Genomic DNA, 17,582 nt, shown 5'->3' with positions numbered 1-17,582 from the left:
ATGCTGCGTGCTCAGGGCCTCAGACTTGTGACATCAGATGGGTCACTTTAAGGGCATCCAAGGCCCTATAGGTACATCACTGGCCAGCTTATATAACAGGAATGTCCCCAGTTGAAGTGAACACATTCCCTAGACATCATCCAGTGTCCCACAGCTAGGATTCAAGAGGCCTCTCCTCTTGCCCACATTGTGGTAGAGATGGGCCTGTGGCCTCTTCTGCAGGTTGGCATTCCCTCCCCTTCCCTTCCAAAAACCCCTACAATCCCTCGGCTCCCTGGCGCCATCTAGTGGTATTTTCCCACCTGAATCTCAGGGACCTTAACCCTGTGTCTCACTGGAAGCCCAGGCACCACAAGGTAAAAAGACTCAAATTCCTCCCCACTCAAGAAGCAGTGGGTGGGTGGCCGGCAGAGACGTAGAGATCCTGATACCCAGGCACGTTAGCGAGTGGATTGTGTATCTTTGATGCAATGCCAGATGCTGTGCCATGCTATGAAAGTGGGAAGTGATCCTAGGTCCATCTTACCTGTCTACCCTGCACTGCAGTGTTCTTCCCCATCCACTCCTCCTCTTCTTCCTCCTCCTCCTCTTCCTGTTCCATCATCCCCAACCTTCTTGCCTACCACTATCGATGAAGCCCCGATCTGCCCTTTCATTGCGTCCTGACCTGTTCTTCTGACGTCCTTGAAGCTCTGCATTCCTAAGCACTACCCTGTCTGCCTGACTGCTGTCCATCTGTCAGGACACACTGACCAATCCTCCTCAAGCCACAGCGACAGCATGTTTCCTAGAGCCTGGTGACAGGGAGCACTCATTCATGGTTAGTTTCTGTAGATTAGGGGGTCAAGAGGAGGCAGTCAATACTACATCAGAGGCCGGGCATGGAATACATATCATCAGGCTGAAGACCCTGAGCTCACCTGGACTTTTGCAGTGCTTAGAATGAACCAAAAGCAACCAAAAGCTTGTTCGTGCCCCACCACCATATCCCATCCTTGCCTAGAATATACTGTATGTGTTGTGGGATGGGGAGGCAAGTGGGTGTGGGAGTGGGTATGGGTGTTCGAACTTGTGTGTGTGTGTGTGTGTGTGTGTGTGTGTGTGTGTGTGTGTGTGTAGGTTGGAGGACATCTTTATGTGGTTGGAACTTAGGTAGTCAGGCTTGGCGGCAAGTGTCTAATGTACTGAGCTATCTGGCTGCCTCTCTCACTGTTTAGTCCCAAGTGTGTCTCAAACACTATGTAACACAAGGTGGCCTCGACTCCACAGGGATCCTATCTTAGTCTGTTTCTTTGTCTCTGTCTCTCTTGAGACAAGGTCTCTCTCTATACAGCTTTGGCTGTCCTGATCTATGAAGACCAGGCAGGCTTCAAATTCACAGAGATTTGCTTGCCTCAGCATTTCAAAAGTCAGGATTCCAGCTGTATACCACTGTACCTGGTGGTATGCTACCATACTCAGTTTTTCCTCTTACATAGCATTACAATGCCATTCTGGGAACCCCATGACCTCATCTAGCCCCAGGACTAAAACCCACCTCAGATTACAGTCCACACGACTGTGACTGCTGAGTTCCCAGTGCCTCTGTGGAGCCGGCATGGTAAGGACACCAGGGGGAGAGTTAGGGTAGCCCAGGGTAGCTTAGTGTAGTGGGTGCTCAGGTAAGTGGGTCAGCGTGCCCTAGCAGCACACAAGCTGCCTTCATACTGAAGGGGAGCAGTTGGGGGATGTTTCAGGCACAGAACACCTGACAGCTATGTACAATGGTGAGCTCCAGCACCAGTAGACCCCACACACACATATGAAATATTTAATATCTAGTATGGTTCAGCTGGCTGTGGCCACTAGGGCTGTCTCTGAACTAACTTTTTAAGTTTTCTGTAAATCTAAAATTCTAGATGGGCAGGGTAAGGTTGAAACCAAAGGCCCATAAGTGGAAGGTCAGTCTGAGCTAAAAAGAAAAGCTCCGACTCTAAAGCAAGCAAACAAAAAAACCCCTAAAAGTTTATTTTTCTCTAGTCCATAGCTCTCTCCAGCCAAACTCAGCCTTGTAAAACACACACACACACACATGTGCGCGCGCACACACGCACACATGCAGACAGACAGACACACACACACACACACACACACGCACACACGCACACATGCACACGCACACACACATGCACACACAGACACACACAGAGAGACACACACACACAGAGGTATGCTCTCACACACAAACACACAATCCAAAGTAAAAAAATCGCTACCCAAGTGGAAATTAATGGAATAGTGTGCTAAGTGCATATGATTCTTTTCAGTTTACAAACTGGGAAAATAAGACTCTAACCCAGGCATTACTGACTTTCTTCCAAATGACAGCCACCTTGTGTCCCTTAGTGCCAAGTCAAACGCTCTGGGGATGAGAGGCAGGGATAGTGTGCATTCCTGCATGCGTGCGTGCGTGTGCGTGCGTGTGTGTGTGTGTGTGTGTGTGTGTGTGTGTGTGTGTGCATTCGTGTGTGTGCATTCGTGTGTGTTCATGCAAATGTGAAACATGAGCCAGTTGTACCCATGCCTGGGACAACTTTCGGACTCAGTTCTCTCCTGCCACCTTGTGGGATCTAGAGATCTAACTCAGGCTAATAGGTCTAGCGGCAGCCAACTGCTTTTACCCACCGAACCATTATCATTCAGGCCCTTATCATTATCATTATCATGGTTGGCCTCGAATTTGCTGTGTAGCCAAGGCCTCCCCTGCCTCAACCTCCCCAGTGTGGGCATGCCACGCCACACATGCCCTGTTTATGTGGTGCTGGGTGGACCAAGGTCTTCTGCATGGTAGGGGAGAGTACTCACAAGTCACCTACATTTATTTTATTTATTTTATTTTATTTTATTTTATTTTATGTGTGGGTGTTTTGACTGCATGTATGCCTGGTGCCTGGAGAGGTCAGAAGAGGCACCAGGAACTGGAGATGCTGGGAATTGAATTCCCATTCTTTTGTAAGAGGAACCAATGCTCTTAACTGCTGAGCACTTAAATAACATTTTAAAAATGTTATCTAACAACATCGTTAACATCAACAATAATAATTTTGGCTTTTTGAGAGGAAGAACTGGACCAGGCTGGGACCTTGTACACATCCTCCTGCTTCTCTGGAGCGCTAGACTGACAGGTGTGTAACAATTCACCGTGATACTTTTAGATTTCATAATCAGTAATGGCTTTGGCCCTACCAATTCGAAGAAAGTAGGACTGGTTGCTAATATCTAAATACAACTTAAAAGTTCAACATTAGATTTGATGAATTCAACACTGTGGTCCAAATCAAAATCAAAAATCCTTGCCGAAACCCGGGATCGAACCAGGGACCTTTAGATCTTCAGTCTAACGCTCTCCCAACTGAGCTATTTCGGCTGCGTGTCACATGCTGGTACCGCTCTGCCTCCGCCCCGTGCCATGCGTTCTGCGCGCAAGCGCACTTCACAGTTCATGTACTACCCCTTGTAAGGTTATACTATAGGGAAGCAGGCTATGTTGTCTCTGTGGCGCAATCGGTTAGCGCGTTCGGCTGTTAACCGAAAGGTTGGTGGTTCGAGCCCACCCAGGGACGACCACAGCTACGTTTTTGTTCCCTAAGATTGAATAAAGTAGAAATTCTTGCTTTTGTCGCTGTTTCCTGTTTGTCTCAAGAGGACCGTGGCGTACACTGCGCGGGCGCGATCACAGGTAGAAAGCGAGTCAGAACCACTCGGTTTGTGGTTCCGGTTTCCGCTGGTGTCTATTTGGGCGTTGGACCAGAGCCGGAACTCCTTGGAGGACGGACCGCAGAGGTTGTCTGAAGGCCGAGGCCAAGATGGCGGCGCTGGCGGGTGAGTGAACCTCTGAGATCGGGATAGTGGCGTCGTCCTGGGCTTCGAGCTGGGGCTGCGAACCCAAGGCTTCGACCTTGGAACCCAAGCCCGGTATTGAGAGGCGTTGGAACTCCAGAGACCTATAGGTCAGATCCCAGCCTGCGATAATGTCGAGGTCTAGGTTTGGGCCGAAGTGTGTTTGAATTCACTTCGCACAGTTATGCCTGGTCTACATAGCAAGTTCTGGGCCTCCTGGGATCGCCCCAGATTGTAGTCGGGGACGCTGAGGCCTGTATATCTCCCAACCTCAGGAAACTGATTGCAGGAACCCGGCTGATGTCCCTGAAGCACAGAGTGGGACAGGGAAGAGGCCCAGGACACTCAGGACACTCACCCGCTGGTTCTTTCACCTTCATCACCGCCCCGGACAGCTAGCAAGGGCCTCTAGAGCAGATGTCTCAGTTTCCCTGCCAAAGCTTTGCTATCTTCCTCTTTATGTTCAGGGCTTAAACACCAATGCAATTTGGTAGACCTGAGCAACAGTTGCTAAGTGGAACCTCCCACCTTCTTGCTGGTTGCAGTGTTAACATAAGAAATGGGAGAACTCAGGCAGTCGAGTCTAACTCAGTCTGTGTTTGGTTGTTGCTTTGAGACAGTGCCTGATGAATCACAGCTTGGCCTCAAACTCACTGTGTACTGTGGGTGATCTTGAAGGCTTGATCCGTCTGCCTTCACCTCTAGTGCTGGGTGACAAGTTTGCACCATCATGCCCATTTATACAGCACCAGGGATAGGAACCCAAAGGCTTGCTGCATGCTAGGCAAGGACTCTGCAGCAGAACTCCAGCCCTAAATGCCTGTTTTTGAGACAGGATCTCATGTATCAGAGGCTGACTTTGAACTCCTGATCCTCCAGGCCCTAGCCCCAAATACTAGGATGGCGGGCTTATGCTACTATGCCCAACATTATTTTTTCTTTAAAGTTAGAGTCTTCCTGTGTGGCCGGGAGTCATATCAGACTCATAATGTTCCTGCCACAGTCTCCCATGCTGGGGTTACAGACCCCATCACTGTGCCCAGCTCTGCTGTGATGTCACCCCCTTGAAGAGTGGAGGGCATGGATTGGTGGTTCCTGAATTCACTCAGACTCAGCTCTGAGCTTGCCAGTGACAGGTGATAGGCCTTCCTTACTATGGTCCTATTTGAAAGAGAAACTAACACCTTAGAGGCGATAAGGAGGATGTTTGCTGTAAGGCATTGTGAGGTACAGCTGTGATCCCAATCCTTGGGATACTGAGGCAGGATGAGCCTAGCCTGGGCTTTACTGGATCCCTGCTTCAAAAGAAGGGCACTTGAGACTTCTGAGTTCTACACTGGCCACGAATACATAGTAATACCACTTTAAAAGGCAGGAGCTGTGGTCCAGTGTTAAAGCACTCACTGAATCTGTTCAAGGCTCCACATTTCATTCCCAGCATGATAGCACAGAAGTCTGGTCTGAGCCAGGCCTGATGTGCTTCATGCAGTCCTAGCTGCTCAGAAGGCTCTCCTGATGCCAAGCAGTGGTGGCGCACACCTTTAATCCCAGCACTTGGGAGGCAGAGGCAGGCAGATTTCTGAGTTCAAGGCCAGCCTGGTCTACAGAGTGAATTCCAGGAGACAGCCAGGGCTACACAGAGAAACCGTGTTTTGAAAAACCAAAATAAATAAATAAATAAAGAAAGAAAGAAAGAAAGAAATAAAAAGTAAAAAAGAAAGTCTAGAGTCTGTCTTTGGTCCAAGCAGCCGTGACCTTGGGAAGCAGTAGCCCTGAGCAAGGCTGAAGTCAGCAAGGCAGAAGAAGTATCGTGGAAAGCAGCCGTCAGCCCAGTCCCTAGTGTTGGAGACAGGATAATCCCCATGTCATAGTGTGTGTCCCTCTCCCCGTCCCACCTTTCTGTCATGGAGAGGCAGTCCCAGATGAGACCCCCTCCTCCCACTTTTTCCTTCCAAGACAGGCTCTTGCTATGTAGCTTTGGCTGACTGGAACTTGGTGTATAGACCAGGCTGGCTCAAACTCACAAAACTCCACCTTCCTCTGCTTTCTGAGTGATGGGATTCAAGGCATGTGCCACCAAGCCCAACCCCAGATGACAGAAATTTATCCTATACTCCTTGAACTTGGAGTCCAAGATCAGAGTGTCACAGGGCTGGGGTTTCGGGAGCTCACAGATGTTATCCCTATGTCCTCAAGAGCCTATCTTCCTATTCATGTGTGGATGCCCTAGCCGTGGTTGGTTTTGTTTGTTTTTGTGTTTTTAAATGCTGTTTGGGATTTTCTAGAGGCTGTTCTAGGACATGCAGCGCCCTTGCCTCCGTCTCCAAAGTGCTAGGATGACAGTTGTACATCTCCTGACCCAACTCACAGCTGCCCTTACAAAGAATATCCATCCTGCTACTCCTGGGCACATCTTAGTGACCTCATTGTAGCTTTTCTGCCTCCGGAAAGGCTCATGCATATAGTCACATTCCCTTCTGAGATGCTGGGGCAACACGCTCATACATATGGTTGCATTCTAAGGTGATAGGATGAAGATTCCAATACATGGGGATATAAGTAATGTAGGGCATGACTCCATCCTGGCCTCAGAGCTGTCTGCCATGTCTCTCTTCCAGCTGTTCCTTCTAAAAAGCCCCCTTGGGTTGAGTCCTAAGGGCCTGCTGTGTGCAGATGTAGAACAGGTTGTTCAGGAGCAGCTGACTGGAGCCCTGGGGTGGAGACGTGAGGCATGGGAGACAGAGGGAAAGGCGACTTAGAAGGGAAGGCGACTTGGTGTGGAGTCTGAGTGGAGGGTCAGAGTGGAGCCCTGGGGTGGAGACGTGAGGCATGGGAGACAGAGGGAAGGTGACTTGGTGTGGAGTCTGAGTGGAGGGTCAGAGGGAGAATGTGCTGGAGCCTCCTGGGACCACACTGTCGGGCTCAGCGTCCTGTGATTCTCTCTCTAGCTCCTGGCCTGCTCTCTGTACGGATCCTGGGTCTGCGGTGAGTGTGTGGTCTGTCTGTCACAAGGCTAGATCTAACTGGATGTAGGTGAACAGCATGGAGCTGCAGGGCTTGGAGCTAGGAGGGTCCCCCAGTAGTGTCTATGGAAGAGACTGTTTGGTGGGATAGCCCGTTAGGATCCGTGGGATGTCCAGGTGTCTGCACGTGATATGCAGGGATCATCTGGGAAGGCAATGGCCGAGGCAGGAGAATAATGTCCACAGGCTTGGGGCCCTTGTTGGAAATGCACTGCCTGTCCCACCAAGGTGTTCTGCAAGCCTGCCAGCTGGGCCTCCGCAGGCTGGCTGCCTTGTGACAGGGCTGTGAAGGTCACCAGCCCAGGGGAGCTACCAGCTGTCTCCTGGGCTTAAAGCACAGCACCTCAACACCATCCTTGCTAGGACATTTGACAACAAAGAGGCTCTGCTTATATCTGAGTTGTCACCAAGGATGTAGCAGCATTGTCCCTATGAAAGAGCAGGGCAGCTCGGAGATGAACAGGAGACCGTGGGTGGGCAAGGAGGCCACCTGTGCTGGGTGAGGATGGTGGCGGTGAGAAGGAGCTGCTGGCGACCTCTCAGCGTTGCCCTTGCTTGCATCTCCAGCACAGGCACAGTGGTCCAGCTGCGCAGAGTCCATCAGAGTGTGGCCACTGAGGGCCTGAGCAGGTAAGCCATGCTCTGAGAAGGGGCTACATGCTGTCTTCTAGGGCTTTGATTCTTGATTGCTGCCTGCACTCCACCCCAACATGTGGCCCTGGCCTTCCTAGTGTGGCTGCTCCTCCTTTCTCTGTTGATCGAGCCTAGTGTAGGCCTTGTGGGCTTCAGGGATGATGTGGTTCTGTCCTGTGTGTCCCTCCCCATGGGTCCCAGGTCAGGGACACTGGGGATGCCTGGCTAACTGTCCCTTGTGCTCACCTGTTCTGCCATTAGCACACAGTCTGCCGTGTCCAAGGCTGGAGCTGGAGCTGTGGTCCCCAAGCCCTCCCATCTTCCCCAAAGCCGGGCCGAGTATGTGGTGACCAAGCTGGATGACCTCATCAACTGGGCACGCCGGGTGAGTCCTCTCATCAAACTCCAGGCTCCACAGGGCTCCTTCCTGCTCAGGGTGACCTGGACCCTTCCATCAGTTCACATGTTTCTTTAGTTTAATGTGTTTGTGTGAGTCTGTGTGTGTACACGTGCACATGTGCATACATATGCATGCTTATGCACCATAGCAAGGATGTGGAGGTCGGGGATAACTTGCAGAATTCGGCTCCCTCTTTCCAACACATGAGTTCCAGGATCCAATTCAGGTGGTCAGGCTTTGTGGCAAGTACCTTTGCTCATTAAGCCATCTCAACCCATGATAAAAATGCCTTTTACTTAATGTTTTCGTTGAATTTGTTTTTGAGAAAGGGTCTCTCTACACAGCCCTGACTGCCTTGGAACTTCCTATGTAAATCAGGAGGGCATTGAACAAGAAGAGCTCTGCCTGCCTGCTGAGATGAAAGCAGCCACTGTGCCGGCTTTAAAAACAACATCCTTTAAACTCCTCTCATGGCAGAGTCTGGCCAGCTGTAGGTCCTCCGCAAAGCACATGGGTGGCCTCCCTCTCCATGTCTGTCCTCAGTTGTCTTTACACCATATGTCCCTCTCATGTGCATGTTGATGTCTAGGTCACAGTTGCTGGGCAGCTGGGCTTGGTTCCCGTGCCTGGACGTGACAACCCCTGTCTGACAATTGTCCACTGACAGGCATGCCCTTTGACCTGCTTTATCCTCCTGTGCTGTGCCTAGGGCTCTGGTGGGTACCCTACTGGAGCCTGGAGCTGCCAGGACAAGGTGCCCACTGCTGGCACCAGACACAGACAGGTGCAGGGCCAGCTGGGTCCATGAGGAACTTAAGCACCCATGGACAGAGGTCATTGAGGGTGGCCTGTCAATCCCAGGAGAGATTCCTGAGGGACAGTTGAGCCAGTCCAGAGACATCAAGAGGGATTATTCACGATGGCCAGAGCAGCAGCTCGGCCTGGGTGCTACCTGGAGTCCTGGGCTTAGGGCAGCCTTTTAGCCTCAGGTGCCTACCAAACACTCAGTGTCTCTGTGCCCATGAGGTGGAGGGACAGTGCCTGGACATGGCTAACTGTCAGTGTCCTCCAGAGCTCCCTGTGGCCTATGACCTTCGGCCTGGCGTGCTGTGCCGTGGAGATGATGCACATGGCTGCACCACGCTATGACATGGACCGCTTTGGTGTGGTGTTCCGTGCCAGCCCGCGCCAGGCTGATGTGATGATTGTAGCTGGCACGCTCACCAACAAGATGGCCCCCGCGCTCCGCAAGGTACATCTAGTCCCTCGGCCCCTTCTGCTGTCTTGCCACCTGCAGGCATCTGACCTGTGTGTCTTGTAGGTGTATGACCAGATGCCCGAACCCCGCTATGTGGTGTCCATGGGGAGGTGAGTGTGTGCTTAGACGCCTAGGGGAGCAGGGCCCACCCCCAGGGGTCACCTTCCTCACAGCTCTGCTCTGTAGACAGGAAGGGCTCCTCCCCTATTCTCCTTCCTCTCCCTCCCCTCAGTCTTTCTCTTCAGCAAAGGTAACTTGCTCACTGTGTAGTTACATACGTGCATGGAGCCTGGGTCCCTGGGTCCCTGTGCCCGCCAGGTGAGTGCCCTGCTGCTGTGTTATGCACATCCTCTGCCCAACTGCTTGGCTTTGTTCTTGCAGTGGAGGCTGTAGAGGAGTCCCCCTTTGAATCCTGGCACCACACAGGGGCCCACAACTGCCTGTGACACTAGCTCCAGACAATCCTATCTTTAAAAAACAAAACAGAACTGGGTGTAGTGGCCAGCTCTCTGGAGTTCTCTGTGGGTTCAAGGTCAGCTTGAACTACATCTGGTCTCAGAAAGCTAAGAAGGAAAAGAGGGCAATGGTTGGGTTATCAGAGGCTCACCCAGCATGCAGGAAGCCCTGGGTTCCATCCCCAGCACCAAGGAACCCGAACCAGTGCACTCCTGTCACCTTCAGGTGACAGGGTGATTCCATTTCAGCCCTCTGGGAGGCCACCTTGGATTCCACAGTCCCACCCCAGGTCTGTCATGAGAAGTGCTTTGGCTGAGTGCACTTTTCCATGAGCTTATCAGAGGCTCCTTGCATCCAGCATGTCCCATAAGGTTCTGGAAGTCCCTTTACCTCAGCCAGTGCCAGTGCCAGGGTGTGGGGTGGGCTGGGTGGCCATGCTTCTGAACCAACTCACGACCCTCTCCCCAGCTGTGCCAATGGCGGTGGCTACTACCACTACTCCTACTCGGTTGTTCGTGGCTGTGACCGCATTGTGCCAGTGGACATCTATGTGCCAGGTGAGGTCAGCCACCCTGCCCCACCACTCCAGACATTGCCTCCAAGCTGCAGAGCCAGCCTGGGGAGGGGACTTTTATATCTTCTATGTCCTACAGAGCAGAGAGACAGATGGACTGTGCCTTGTCCTTTGTCCTACCCTCCCCAGGAGTACTGGGTATGCTAGCTTTCCCCTGCTGCCCTGGATGGGCCTCAATTGAGCTGAGCTGCAGGGTCTTTTAGGAGTTTCCAGTCTGTCTTAACTATGTGGTCACTGGCCACTGCCCCCTGTAGGGCTGTCTGTCAGCAGACTCCTGGGGAGCCGGGGCCAGTTGAATAGGGAGGGAAGGGTTTCAGCTGTAGTCTGGAGGCTTCTAGCATTCCAAGACCTGGAATCTCCAGCTGCCCCCTGCCCTTGGCTCAAACCCATCTCCCTGACCAAGTGGTTCAGTTTCGTGACTGTTCCCGAGGACCAGACTGGTCACCAGAGTCACAGCCTGGCCCTTTTCCCTGTGGAGCCATGGACAGCTCAGTGTTGGAGTGGGTGTCAGGAGGCCTGGCACAGCAGGGACTCTTGTCCCTTTGAAGCCAACCCCAGGGTACCCTGAGAGTCTTCCATGTGGGCTGGTAGAGGCTGGTAGTGGGATGGTGGGGTCTCAACCGTGTGTGTCCCCAGGCTGCCCACCCACGGCAGAGGCGCTCCTCTACGGCATCTTGCAGCTGCAGCGGAAGATCAAGCGCGAACAGAAGCTGAAGATCTGGTACCGCAAGTAGAGCTGCCAGACTGAGCACAACAATCCCAGAATCCCTTGTGAATAAACCCACCCTGATCCAGTTGTGTGTTCTGTGTGGACTGTGGCCCAGTGGGTAGGTGCCAGATGAGGCACGTCCTGTACTCTGTGAAGAGGGCCTAGCTGTGGGCAATGTAGGCTGGTGGCCCCTCTCAGTCTCAGTGACTTACATCTGAGCCTTGTGGCCTCTGCCCACTGTGCAGCTCAGGCCAGGCACTGCCCACTTCTGAGCAAGGGAAGACAATAGGTCTTCTCTCAAGTAGAAGACATCTCTGGCCAGCTGCCCTTCAGGAGCTGTCAACTCCTGGGAGGAGGAGGAGGAGGAGGAAGAGGAGACCCAGCATGATGCCCTCTTGCATGAGTCTAGGGTTTGTTTCAGGACTCAGCCTTCATGTCATGCAGATTTCCATTCTGTGGCTCTCAAAGGACCCACTGTGACAGGAATGGGTGGGGGGACCAGCATTTTCAGCGCTGGGCTGGGGTGGCACACCCAGGATGTGGGAGGGGCAGGTGAGCCTGCCCAGTCAGGAGGAGCTTTTTGTCTTGGGATAGGGATTCTCTGTGTAGCCCTGGCTGTGGAGGAACCCTGCTCTGTAGATCTGGCTGACCTGGAACCCAGAGATCAGCCTGTCTCTGCCTCCCAGAGGCTGGGATCACAGAGGTTACACCATATCCCACTCCAAGGGCAGCTTTGAAGACAAGACCCTGTTAAGGTGGAGACTCTCCAAGCCAAGGGAATAGTCTGCTCCCTGCCTTGAATGTCCACCCTGGCCTTCATGCTGGGGAAGAGACTCTGGGGCAGAGGGCTGGGTGTGAGCAGAGGTATCCAGGAGCTGGCGGCCACAAGACAGCAGCCTGAAGGGAAGAACTGGGCATAGGGCACAGGTGGACAGGCCCTTCAAGGGTTAGGCAGGGCTGCAGTGTGGGCCCAGTTAGCAGATTTGCTACCAGGGAGGGGCACAGTAGGGCTGCACTGTGAGGGACAGCCCTACTTTGCTTGCTGTATGCTGGGCTGGGCTTAGCCCGTGAAGGCTCTCCCCTCCCTTGGTCTGGGTGAGATCCCACAGTCTCTTCCTGGGCCCCCTGTTGAAAACAGACAATGGCTGATTGGTCATGTGTGGGTGGGGCAGGGGACACCGAGCACCACATCTTCTGAGGCAGAGGCAGTTCTGCACCAGATGTGGTCCCTCACCTTCAGCTCACTGCCAACCAACCCACCAGTCTTCTTGTTAGCATTTATTTTACTCCTGAGCTCTGGGAAGATGGCAGTGCCAGGCAGAGGTTAGGATGTCATACTGCAGGGATAGTGGAGGGGCCAGAGCCCACACTGCAGCCACGAAGGCACTGAGGAGAACACAGGCTCCTTGTAGCTCTGGGCCAGCTGCTCAGTGCTTGGTGACCAGGGGAGCGATCATCTGAGGGAAGGTGTAGTAGCGGCAGTCGGCCGGGGGCGCCAGCGCCATCACCTCCGTGCTGATGTTTTCTTTCAGGAAGCCAGCTTCCTGCAGTGCAGGCACCTGTGTCTCCTGCAGGGAGGGGTCACAGGTCACCCCAGATGATGTGTGACAGGACCTGGGAGTGAGTGAATTCTAGTGCAGGCAACAATTTCCTGGTAAGCTCCACTGCATCTCAGACCAGCATCCTTGAACAGGCCTGCTGTAGGCCTCTCAAGGAAGAGAAGAGTCTTATGTGACGAGAGCTGCCTCACGGGCTGGTGGTAAAACTGTCCTGGCCCTGGTATTCCTGGAGGCCATCTATCTCCAAGACAGCCCCACAGGTAGAGGGCAGTGAACAGGGCTGTACAGAGGCACCGGGGAGCCACAGGAAGCTTGGACTAGTGGGGGCCTTCCTGATTTCAAGATGGAAAATCATTGCAACACTGACTGGACCTCTCAAGATCGCTGGCCCCTGAGGCCAGCCAGCAGAGGGCCTCCCCTATGTCGTGGGTCTTACATGGGTTTCAACAACCACACTCCTCAGGCCAGTGCCAGTCGGGTAGGAGCCCCCACTTGCTATCAGGTAGCATACCTCAAACATGGTGGTGATGTCTGTGTACTTGGACTTCATGAGTTCCCCCCAGGATGTGAGGTTGCAGTAGGTGAGGATGCCCCCGGGCTTCAACAAGCGGAAAGCATGATTCTGCAGAGAGGCCAGTGGAGAAGAAAGGGTAGGACCATGGGAAGAGAGCTGCCGGTCTGTAAATGTCACATGCCCTGCCCAGCTGACCTTCCAAGACCCACAGTCCCCAGCCCTGCAGGCCCACCTTAATAAAGTTGAACTGGTGAGTGTGCCAGGCCTCTTCAGACAGTGGGTATGTGTCGTATAGAATCCCTGCAGTTTGAACACATGCCTGCCAGTCAGGACTGGCACAGCCTTGCCCAGCCTCACCCGACCCATCCCATGGCCTTGGAGGCTAACCCAGCCCACACAGCTGCCCTTAGCATCTCTGCTAGCCCCTGCTCATGGAGTCTTTTTCCTGAGGCTAGGGAGGGACAACAAATAGGCATCCATTCTCTCCTTACACCACCTGCATCCTGGGTCAAACTCTGGTCATCATTCTTCCTGGCAAGCTCCACCAAGCTAAAGAGAGTATGGTAGTGCAAGAGCAGGCACAGGCTGCCAAGCAGTACCCAGAGGCTAGTGTGTTCCCCAGAGCTCAACCCCTTTGCCAGGCTTCCAGAGTGCCCTCACCATCAAAGTGACCATCGGGCAGTGTAGGCGCCACCTCCTCCCACAGGCCTTTCAAGGGAACAACCTTGGAGAGGAGAGGGACAAGAGAGGTTGGGGGGGTCACATGGGACCCCATGATCTCCCAGCCCTGCGGGTTACTCCCAGGCTGCACCCCAGTGGCAGAAGTTACCTTGTGTGGCTGCTGCAGGGCCCAGGCTTCTAGACGTTGGAAGACCCCATCATTGCACTCAATAATCCAGTGTTCCTCTATGGGGGCCTGTTGTATCCTAGAGGCTGCAATGGCCATACCGAAGCCCACTTCCAGGACCCGGCCCCCTAGAACGACAAAAACGTGACAGCTGGCTTGGGTGGGGGAGGGGGACTTGGATATGAGGCCTAGCTCACACATGCCTTCAAGGACAGCCAGCCAGCAGGACCATGTGGGTGGACAGAACAAAGTAACACAGAAGAGTGTGGGCCCTGGCTGGCTGCCATTTAGAGCAGCTAGCCTGGGAACCTAGGGACTGGCCACTGCTTTTTGGGCCTGGCCCCAGGGATCCCTGGACTCTGAGCCCCTGCCCACGCCATTTGTGCTATGGCCCTAATCTGTGGGGGTGAGAAAGGGCCAAGCCTGGCTTGAAGGCTCGACACCTGCAGCCCCTCCACGTTTCATTCTACACGTGATACCAAGTCTTCATTTGCCCTGGGTGAACTTTGAAGCCCACTGCCCATCTGCCCTGTTTGAGGCCGGGGTGCCCCAGACACCACCCCTCGTCCAGAAGTTCAGGGCCACAGCACGGGACAGCTGCCTCTCTGCTCAGTTTTCCCAAGCTATTCTTAGCAACAGCCCGGGGAAACTCGGAGGTTCCCGACCAGCACAAGCCCCGCGCCACTCCGCTCTGTCTCTCTAAACTCCACTCAAGACTGTAGTCCGAAGACCCACAACCCAACCCAGCCCGAGAAGTAAAAGTCTTCCCTGAGAGAGGAGTTCCAGTTCGGAGCCGGTGTCTCTTGCCTCCACATTTTGCCAACACCCTTCCCTTCCCGGTCAAGGTAACCCCAAGGCAGCTCAGTGCCTCAGACAAGGAAACTGAGGCATGCATCATGCATGGGAGCTCCTGCACTTTTAAGCTGCAGCCTCAGTTTCCTCTGGCAGAGTACCTCTGGAGGCAGCAGCCGCCGCCAGCGCATGCATATAGGGGGTCTCCCAACGCTCCATCACTGGCTTGCCCAGGATCTGCAGGTGCGTGTCTGTCGCGTCATAGGCCGCGGGGGCCGCGCGCCACGCGGGGCCACAGTTCTCGCCGGGCGCGAAGAGAGGGCTGGTTGCAGAAGAGCTCATGGTGAGGCTGTGCATACCAGGCCCGGAGCGCAGGGCTGCGGAGCAGCGGGGCTGGAGGAGGCGGAGTGGGGGCGGTGCCTCTGCAGAGAGGAGATTAGCCTTGCACTCGGGTGGGTGGGAGCCTGGGGCGTGGGCGGGGCCTACCCGCTGGGGCGGGGCCTTGCTGGGCTAGGGTGGATCCGGTCATTAGAAGAGGGTTGGGCCTTGCTCTGGGAGGAGGGGTCCCCCCTAGTACTAGGCTGGGCCTGGGTGGCAGGAGTCTGAGGGGCAGGGTGGAGCGTGCTAAGGGTCTGGGCTACTCGCGGGAACCCGGGGTAAAGTTCTGAGAGGGGAGGATCTATGGAATGGGATAGGTCCTGCACTGGTGGGCGGGGGAGGAGTCCAACCTTTTGCTGTGGATGGGGCCAGACCTGTGGGCTGGGACGGAATCCAGGCTTCTGTGAGGGATGCAGGCAGGAGCCATACAGGATGGAGCCTGTAGGGTAGGACAGAGTCCAGCCTTCTGTTAGGGGCGGGACAGGAGCAATGGGGTGGGGTCACCATTCTGCTAAGTATGAGAGAAGAAGCTAAGGAACGGGGCCAGCCGGCTGAGACGGTGGTGTCCAGCCTTCTGCTACGGATGAGGACAGAGCCATGGGGTAGGTGTTTATGGGATAGGATGAAATCCAAGCCTTCTGCGAGTGGCGAAGCCTAGTCTTCTCCCACGGGTGGGGATCTTGCCTGGTAGAGGCAAAACAGAAGCCCGGGCCTAGCTTTCCGCTAGGTCTGAGGCTGGCGCCGAGGAGGCGGGGCCTGAGGGTAGGGTAGTTGTCGGAGATCAAGCTGAGTCTAGCCTTTTTCTATGGATGGGGCGGAGTCTACGGTCCTGGGCCGGGCCTAGTTGTCTAGACAGAAAGTTGGAGCTGTGAGGGGAGAAGTGCACGCGAAGTAAGGAGGGACGCTTAGAGACCAACAGTGGGCCCAGTGCCACGGAGGGTACCATATGCTGGAACGTGCACTGTTGTGGTGCACTGTTGTGGCTTCTGCAAGGCGCGGGGCAAGCACCCTGGCACCAGACATTTGGAATGAGGTTTGACTTTCTGCATTTGCCTGGCTGGCTCTATTTACTGTCTGAAGAGGCTGTGAAACTTGCTGATCCCAGCAAGTCGTCTACCATGCTCCTCCAAGTCGATTTCTTTTTTTTTAAGGGTTTTCGAGACAGGTTTCTCTGTGTATCCCTGGCTGTCCTGGAACTCACTCTGTAGACCAGACTGGCCTCGAACTCAGAAATCCGCTTGCCTATGCCCGGCGATTTTTTATTTATCTATTATTTATTTCTATTTATCTGTTTATTTAGAGACAGGAGATCCTGTCTGGCCTGGAGTTTGCTATGTAGACTAAGTTGGCCCCCAACTCACAGACTTTCTGCCTGACTCTACCTCTGAACTGCTGGAATTAAAAGCGTATGCCACCATGCCTGGCTGTATACCTCAAGTTTAGACACTCATTGGCCTGGTGAGGGCCCTCTCTCAGCTGCTCCAATCCACACCTGTCATTCACCCTCCCTTGCTTACTCCTGGGTCACTTGGGCATGTTAGGTGTAACAATCTGATGATTCTTCTGAGAACTGCTGGAAGAACAATGAAACTTTTAACCCTTAGAAGATGCTACAGCAGTAACTGTTGGTACCCTCATTTTACAGGCGTGGAAAACTGCTAAAAACCAGGAGTGGAGACCAGGGCTCCAGTTTAGAACTGCAATAGTTTTTCTTTTCTTTCTTTCTTTCTTTTTTTTTGGGAGGGTTGGAGACAGGGTTTCTCTGTGTAGCCCTGGCTATCCTGGAGCTCAGTCTGTAGAACAGGCTGGCCTTGAACTCAGAAATCCACCTGCCTCTGCCTCCCAAGTGCTGGGACTAAAGGTGTGTGCCACCACTGCCCGGCAACAGTTAACACTTTTGGTTTTTGGGTTTTGGTTTGTTTTTTAAATTTTTTAAAATATGTACTTGAGTGTCTCGTGCCTGTGCACCACCTGTGAGCAGTACAGAAGGCACCAGATCCCCCTAAAGCGCAGTTACTGGCATTGTGATCTCCCACGTGGGTGCTAGGAATCAAACTTTGGTCCTCTGGAAGAAACAGGTTCTCATGTAGCCCAGGATAGCCTCAAACTCTCACACAGCTAAGGGTGACCTCGAACTCCAGATCCTGCTGCTTCCACCTGTCCAGTGCCAGGACCAATAATGTGCACTGCCATGCCCAGTTTCTGCAGCTCAGGATGAGTCTTAGGCTTTGTGCCTGCCAGGAGAGCACGCCCCCCTGAACTCTAGCTCCACTCCAGCCTCCACTGTGCCACTCCTCTGAGTGGCCTTCTGATGATCTCATGTGATCTAATAAAAGCAGAACATGGGTAGCTTTGTACTTTCAGTGCTCCAGAGTCAGCGGCAGCAAGGTCTCTATGAGTTCCAGGACAATCCAGGATACATAGGAAGATTCTGTCTGCAAACAAAAGCTTCTGCCTGGTTTTTAAAATATGAGCTGCTATACCCAGTACAGAAATGTATTTATTAAGTATTTATTAATTGATTCTTCTTTTTTTCTTTGCTTTTCTTCTCCCCCCTCCC

General features: G+C 53.5%; 3 protein-coding genes and 2 non-coding genes across 6 annotated transcripts in view; 3 read left to right on the top strand and 2 right to left on the bottom strand.

The window, feature by feature from the left end:
* Window positions 1–3,333: 3,333 nt before the first annotated feature.
* Trnaf-gaa lies at window positions 3,334–3,406 on the bottom strand. Its single transcript has one exon. It is a non-coding gene; the product is annotated as a tRNA-Phe (tRNA).
* A 122-nt stretch (window positions 3,407–3,528) lies between these two features.
* Window positions 3,529–3,602, top strand: Trnan-guu. The gene has a single exon. It is a non-coding gene; the product is annotated as a tRNA-Asn (tRNA).
* Window positions 3,590–11,017, top strand: Ndufs7 (NADH:ubiquinone oxidoreductase core subunit S7). Its single transcript, XM_031349017.1, has 8 exons — window positions 3,590–3,861; window positions 6,828–6,864; window positions 7,470–7,532; window positions 7,797–7,920; window positions 9,008–9,187; window positions 9,257–9,303; window positions 10,118–10,206; window positions 10,860–11,017. The coding sequence occupies exons 1-8, from the start codon at window positions 3,846–3,848 to the stop codon at window positions 10,955–10,957; spliced, it is 654 nt and encodes a 217-aa protein (XP_031204877.1). The 5' UTR covers window positions 3,590–3,845; the 3' UTR covers window positions 10,958–11,017.
* Window positions 11,018–12,195: 1,178 nt separating this feature from the next.
* Window positions 12,196–15,389, bottom strand: Gamt (guanidinoacetate N-methyltransferase). Of its 2 annotated transcripts, XM_031349015.1 has the most exons (6): window positions 14,806–15,096; window positions 13,835–13,980; window positions 13,666–13,729; window positions 13,238–13,305; window positions 13,003–13,113; window positions 12,196–12,500 (listed from the first exon to the last, which is right to left on the bottom strand). In XM_031349015.1, exons 1-6 carry the CDS (start codon window positions 14,999–15,001, stop codon window positions 12,360–12,362), a joined length of 726 nt encoding a protein of 241 aa, XP_031204875.1. In that variant the 5' UTR covers window positions 15,002–15,096; the 3' UTR covers window positions 12,196–12,359. The 2 variants fall into 2 exon arrangements, with proteins under 2 accessions (XP_031204875.1, XP_031204874.1); XM_031349014.1 differs by lacking the exons at window positions 13,238–13,305; window positions 13,666–13,729 and adding an exon at window positions 15,373–15,389 and having other exon boundaries at window positions 14,806–15,066.
* A 73-nt stretch (window positions 15,390–15,462) lies between these two features.
* The window catches only part of Dazap1 (DAZ associated protein 1), a 25,704-nt gene continuing 23,584 nt past the window's right edge, over window positions 15,463–17,582 (top strand). The window contains exon 1 of the mRNA XM_031349012.1: window positions 15,463–15,624. Coding sequence (XP_031204872.1) covers window positions 15,620–15,624 — 5 coding nt within the window. The 5' untranslated portion in view covers window positions 15,463–15,619. The remainder of the gene's footprint in view (window positions 15,625–17,582) is intronic.

Source organism: Mastomys coucha, unplaced genomic scaffold (genome assembly GCF_008632895.1).
Source record: "Mastomys coucha isolate ucsf_1 unplaced genomic scaffold, UCSF_Mcou_1 pScaffold4, whole genome shotgun sequence".
Taxonomy (NCBI): Eukaryota; Metazoa; Chordata; class Mammalia; order Rodentia; family Muridae; genus Mastomys; species Mastomys coucha.
The sequence above is the reverse complement of the archived record's forward strand: the minus strand, read 5'-3'. Positions and strand labels throughout refer to the sequence as shown.

What these genes read in the sequence shown, in the direction of transcription:
- Ndufs7 (XM_031349017.1), top strand. An exon ending in GTACGGATCCTGGGTCTGCG is followed by an intron (nt 6,865 to 7,469) that starts GTGAGTGTGTGG and finishes TTGCATCTCCAG; the next exon opens with CACAGGCACAGTGGTCCAGC. An exon ending in GCCACTGAGGGCCTGAGCAG is followed by an intron (nt 7,533 to 7,796) that starts GTAAGCCATGCT and finishes TTCTGCCATTAG; the next exon opens with CACACAGTCTGCCGTGTCCA.
- Gamt (XM_031349015.1), bottom strand. Translation starts at nt 15,001, where the DNA reads ATGCACAGCCTCACCATGAGCTCTTCTGCAACCAGCCCTCTCTTCGCG. An exon ending in GGCGGCTGCTGCCTCCAGAG is followed by an intron (nt 13,981 to 14,805) that starts GTACTCTGCCAG and finishes TTGTCGTTCTAG; the next exon opens with GGGGCCGGGTCCTGGAAGTG. An exon ending in ACATCACCACCATGTTTGAG is followed by an intron (nt 12,501 to 13,002) that starts GTATGCTACCTG and finishes CCCTCCCTGCAG; the next exon opens with GAGACACAGGTGCCTGCACT.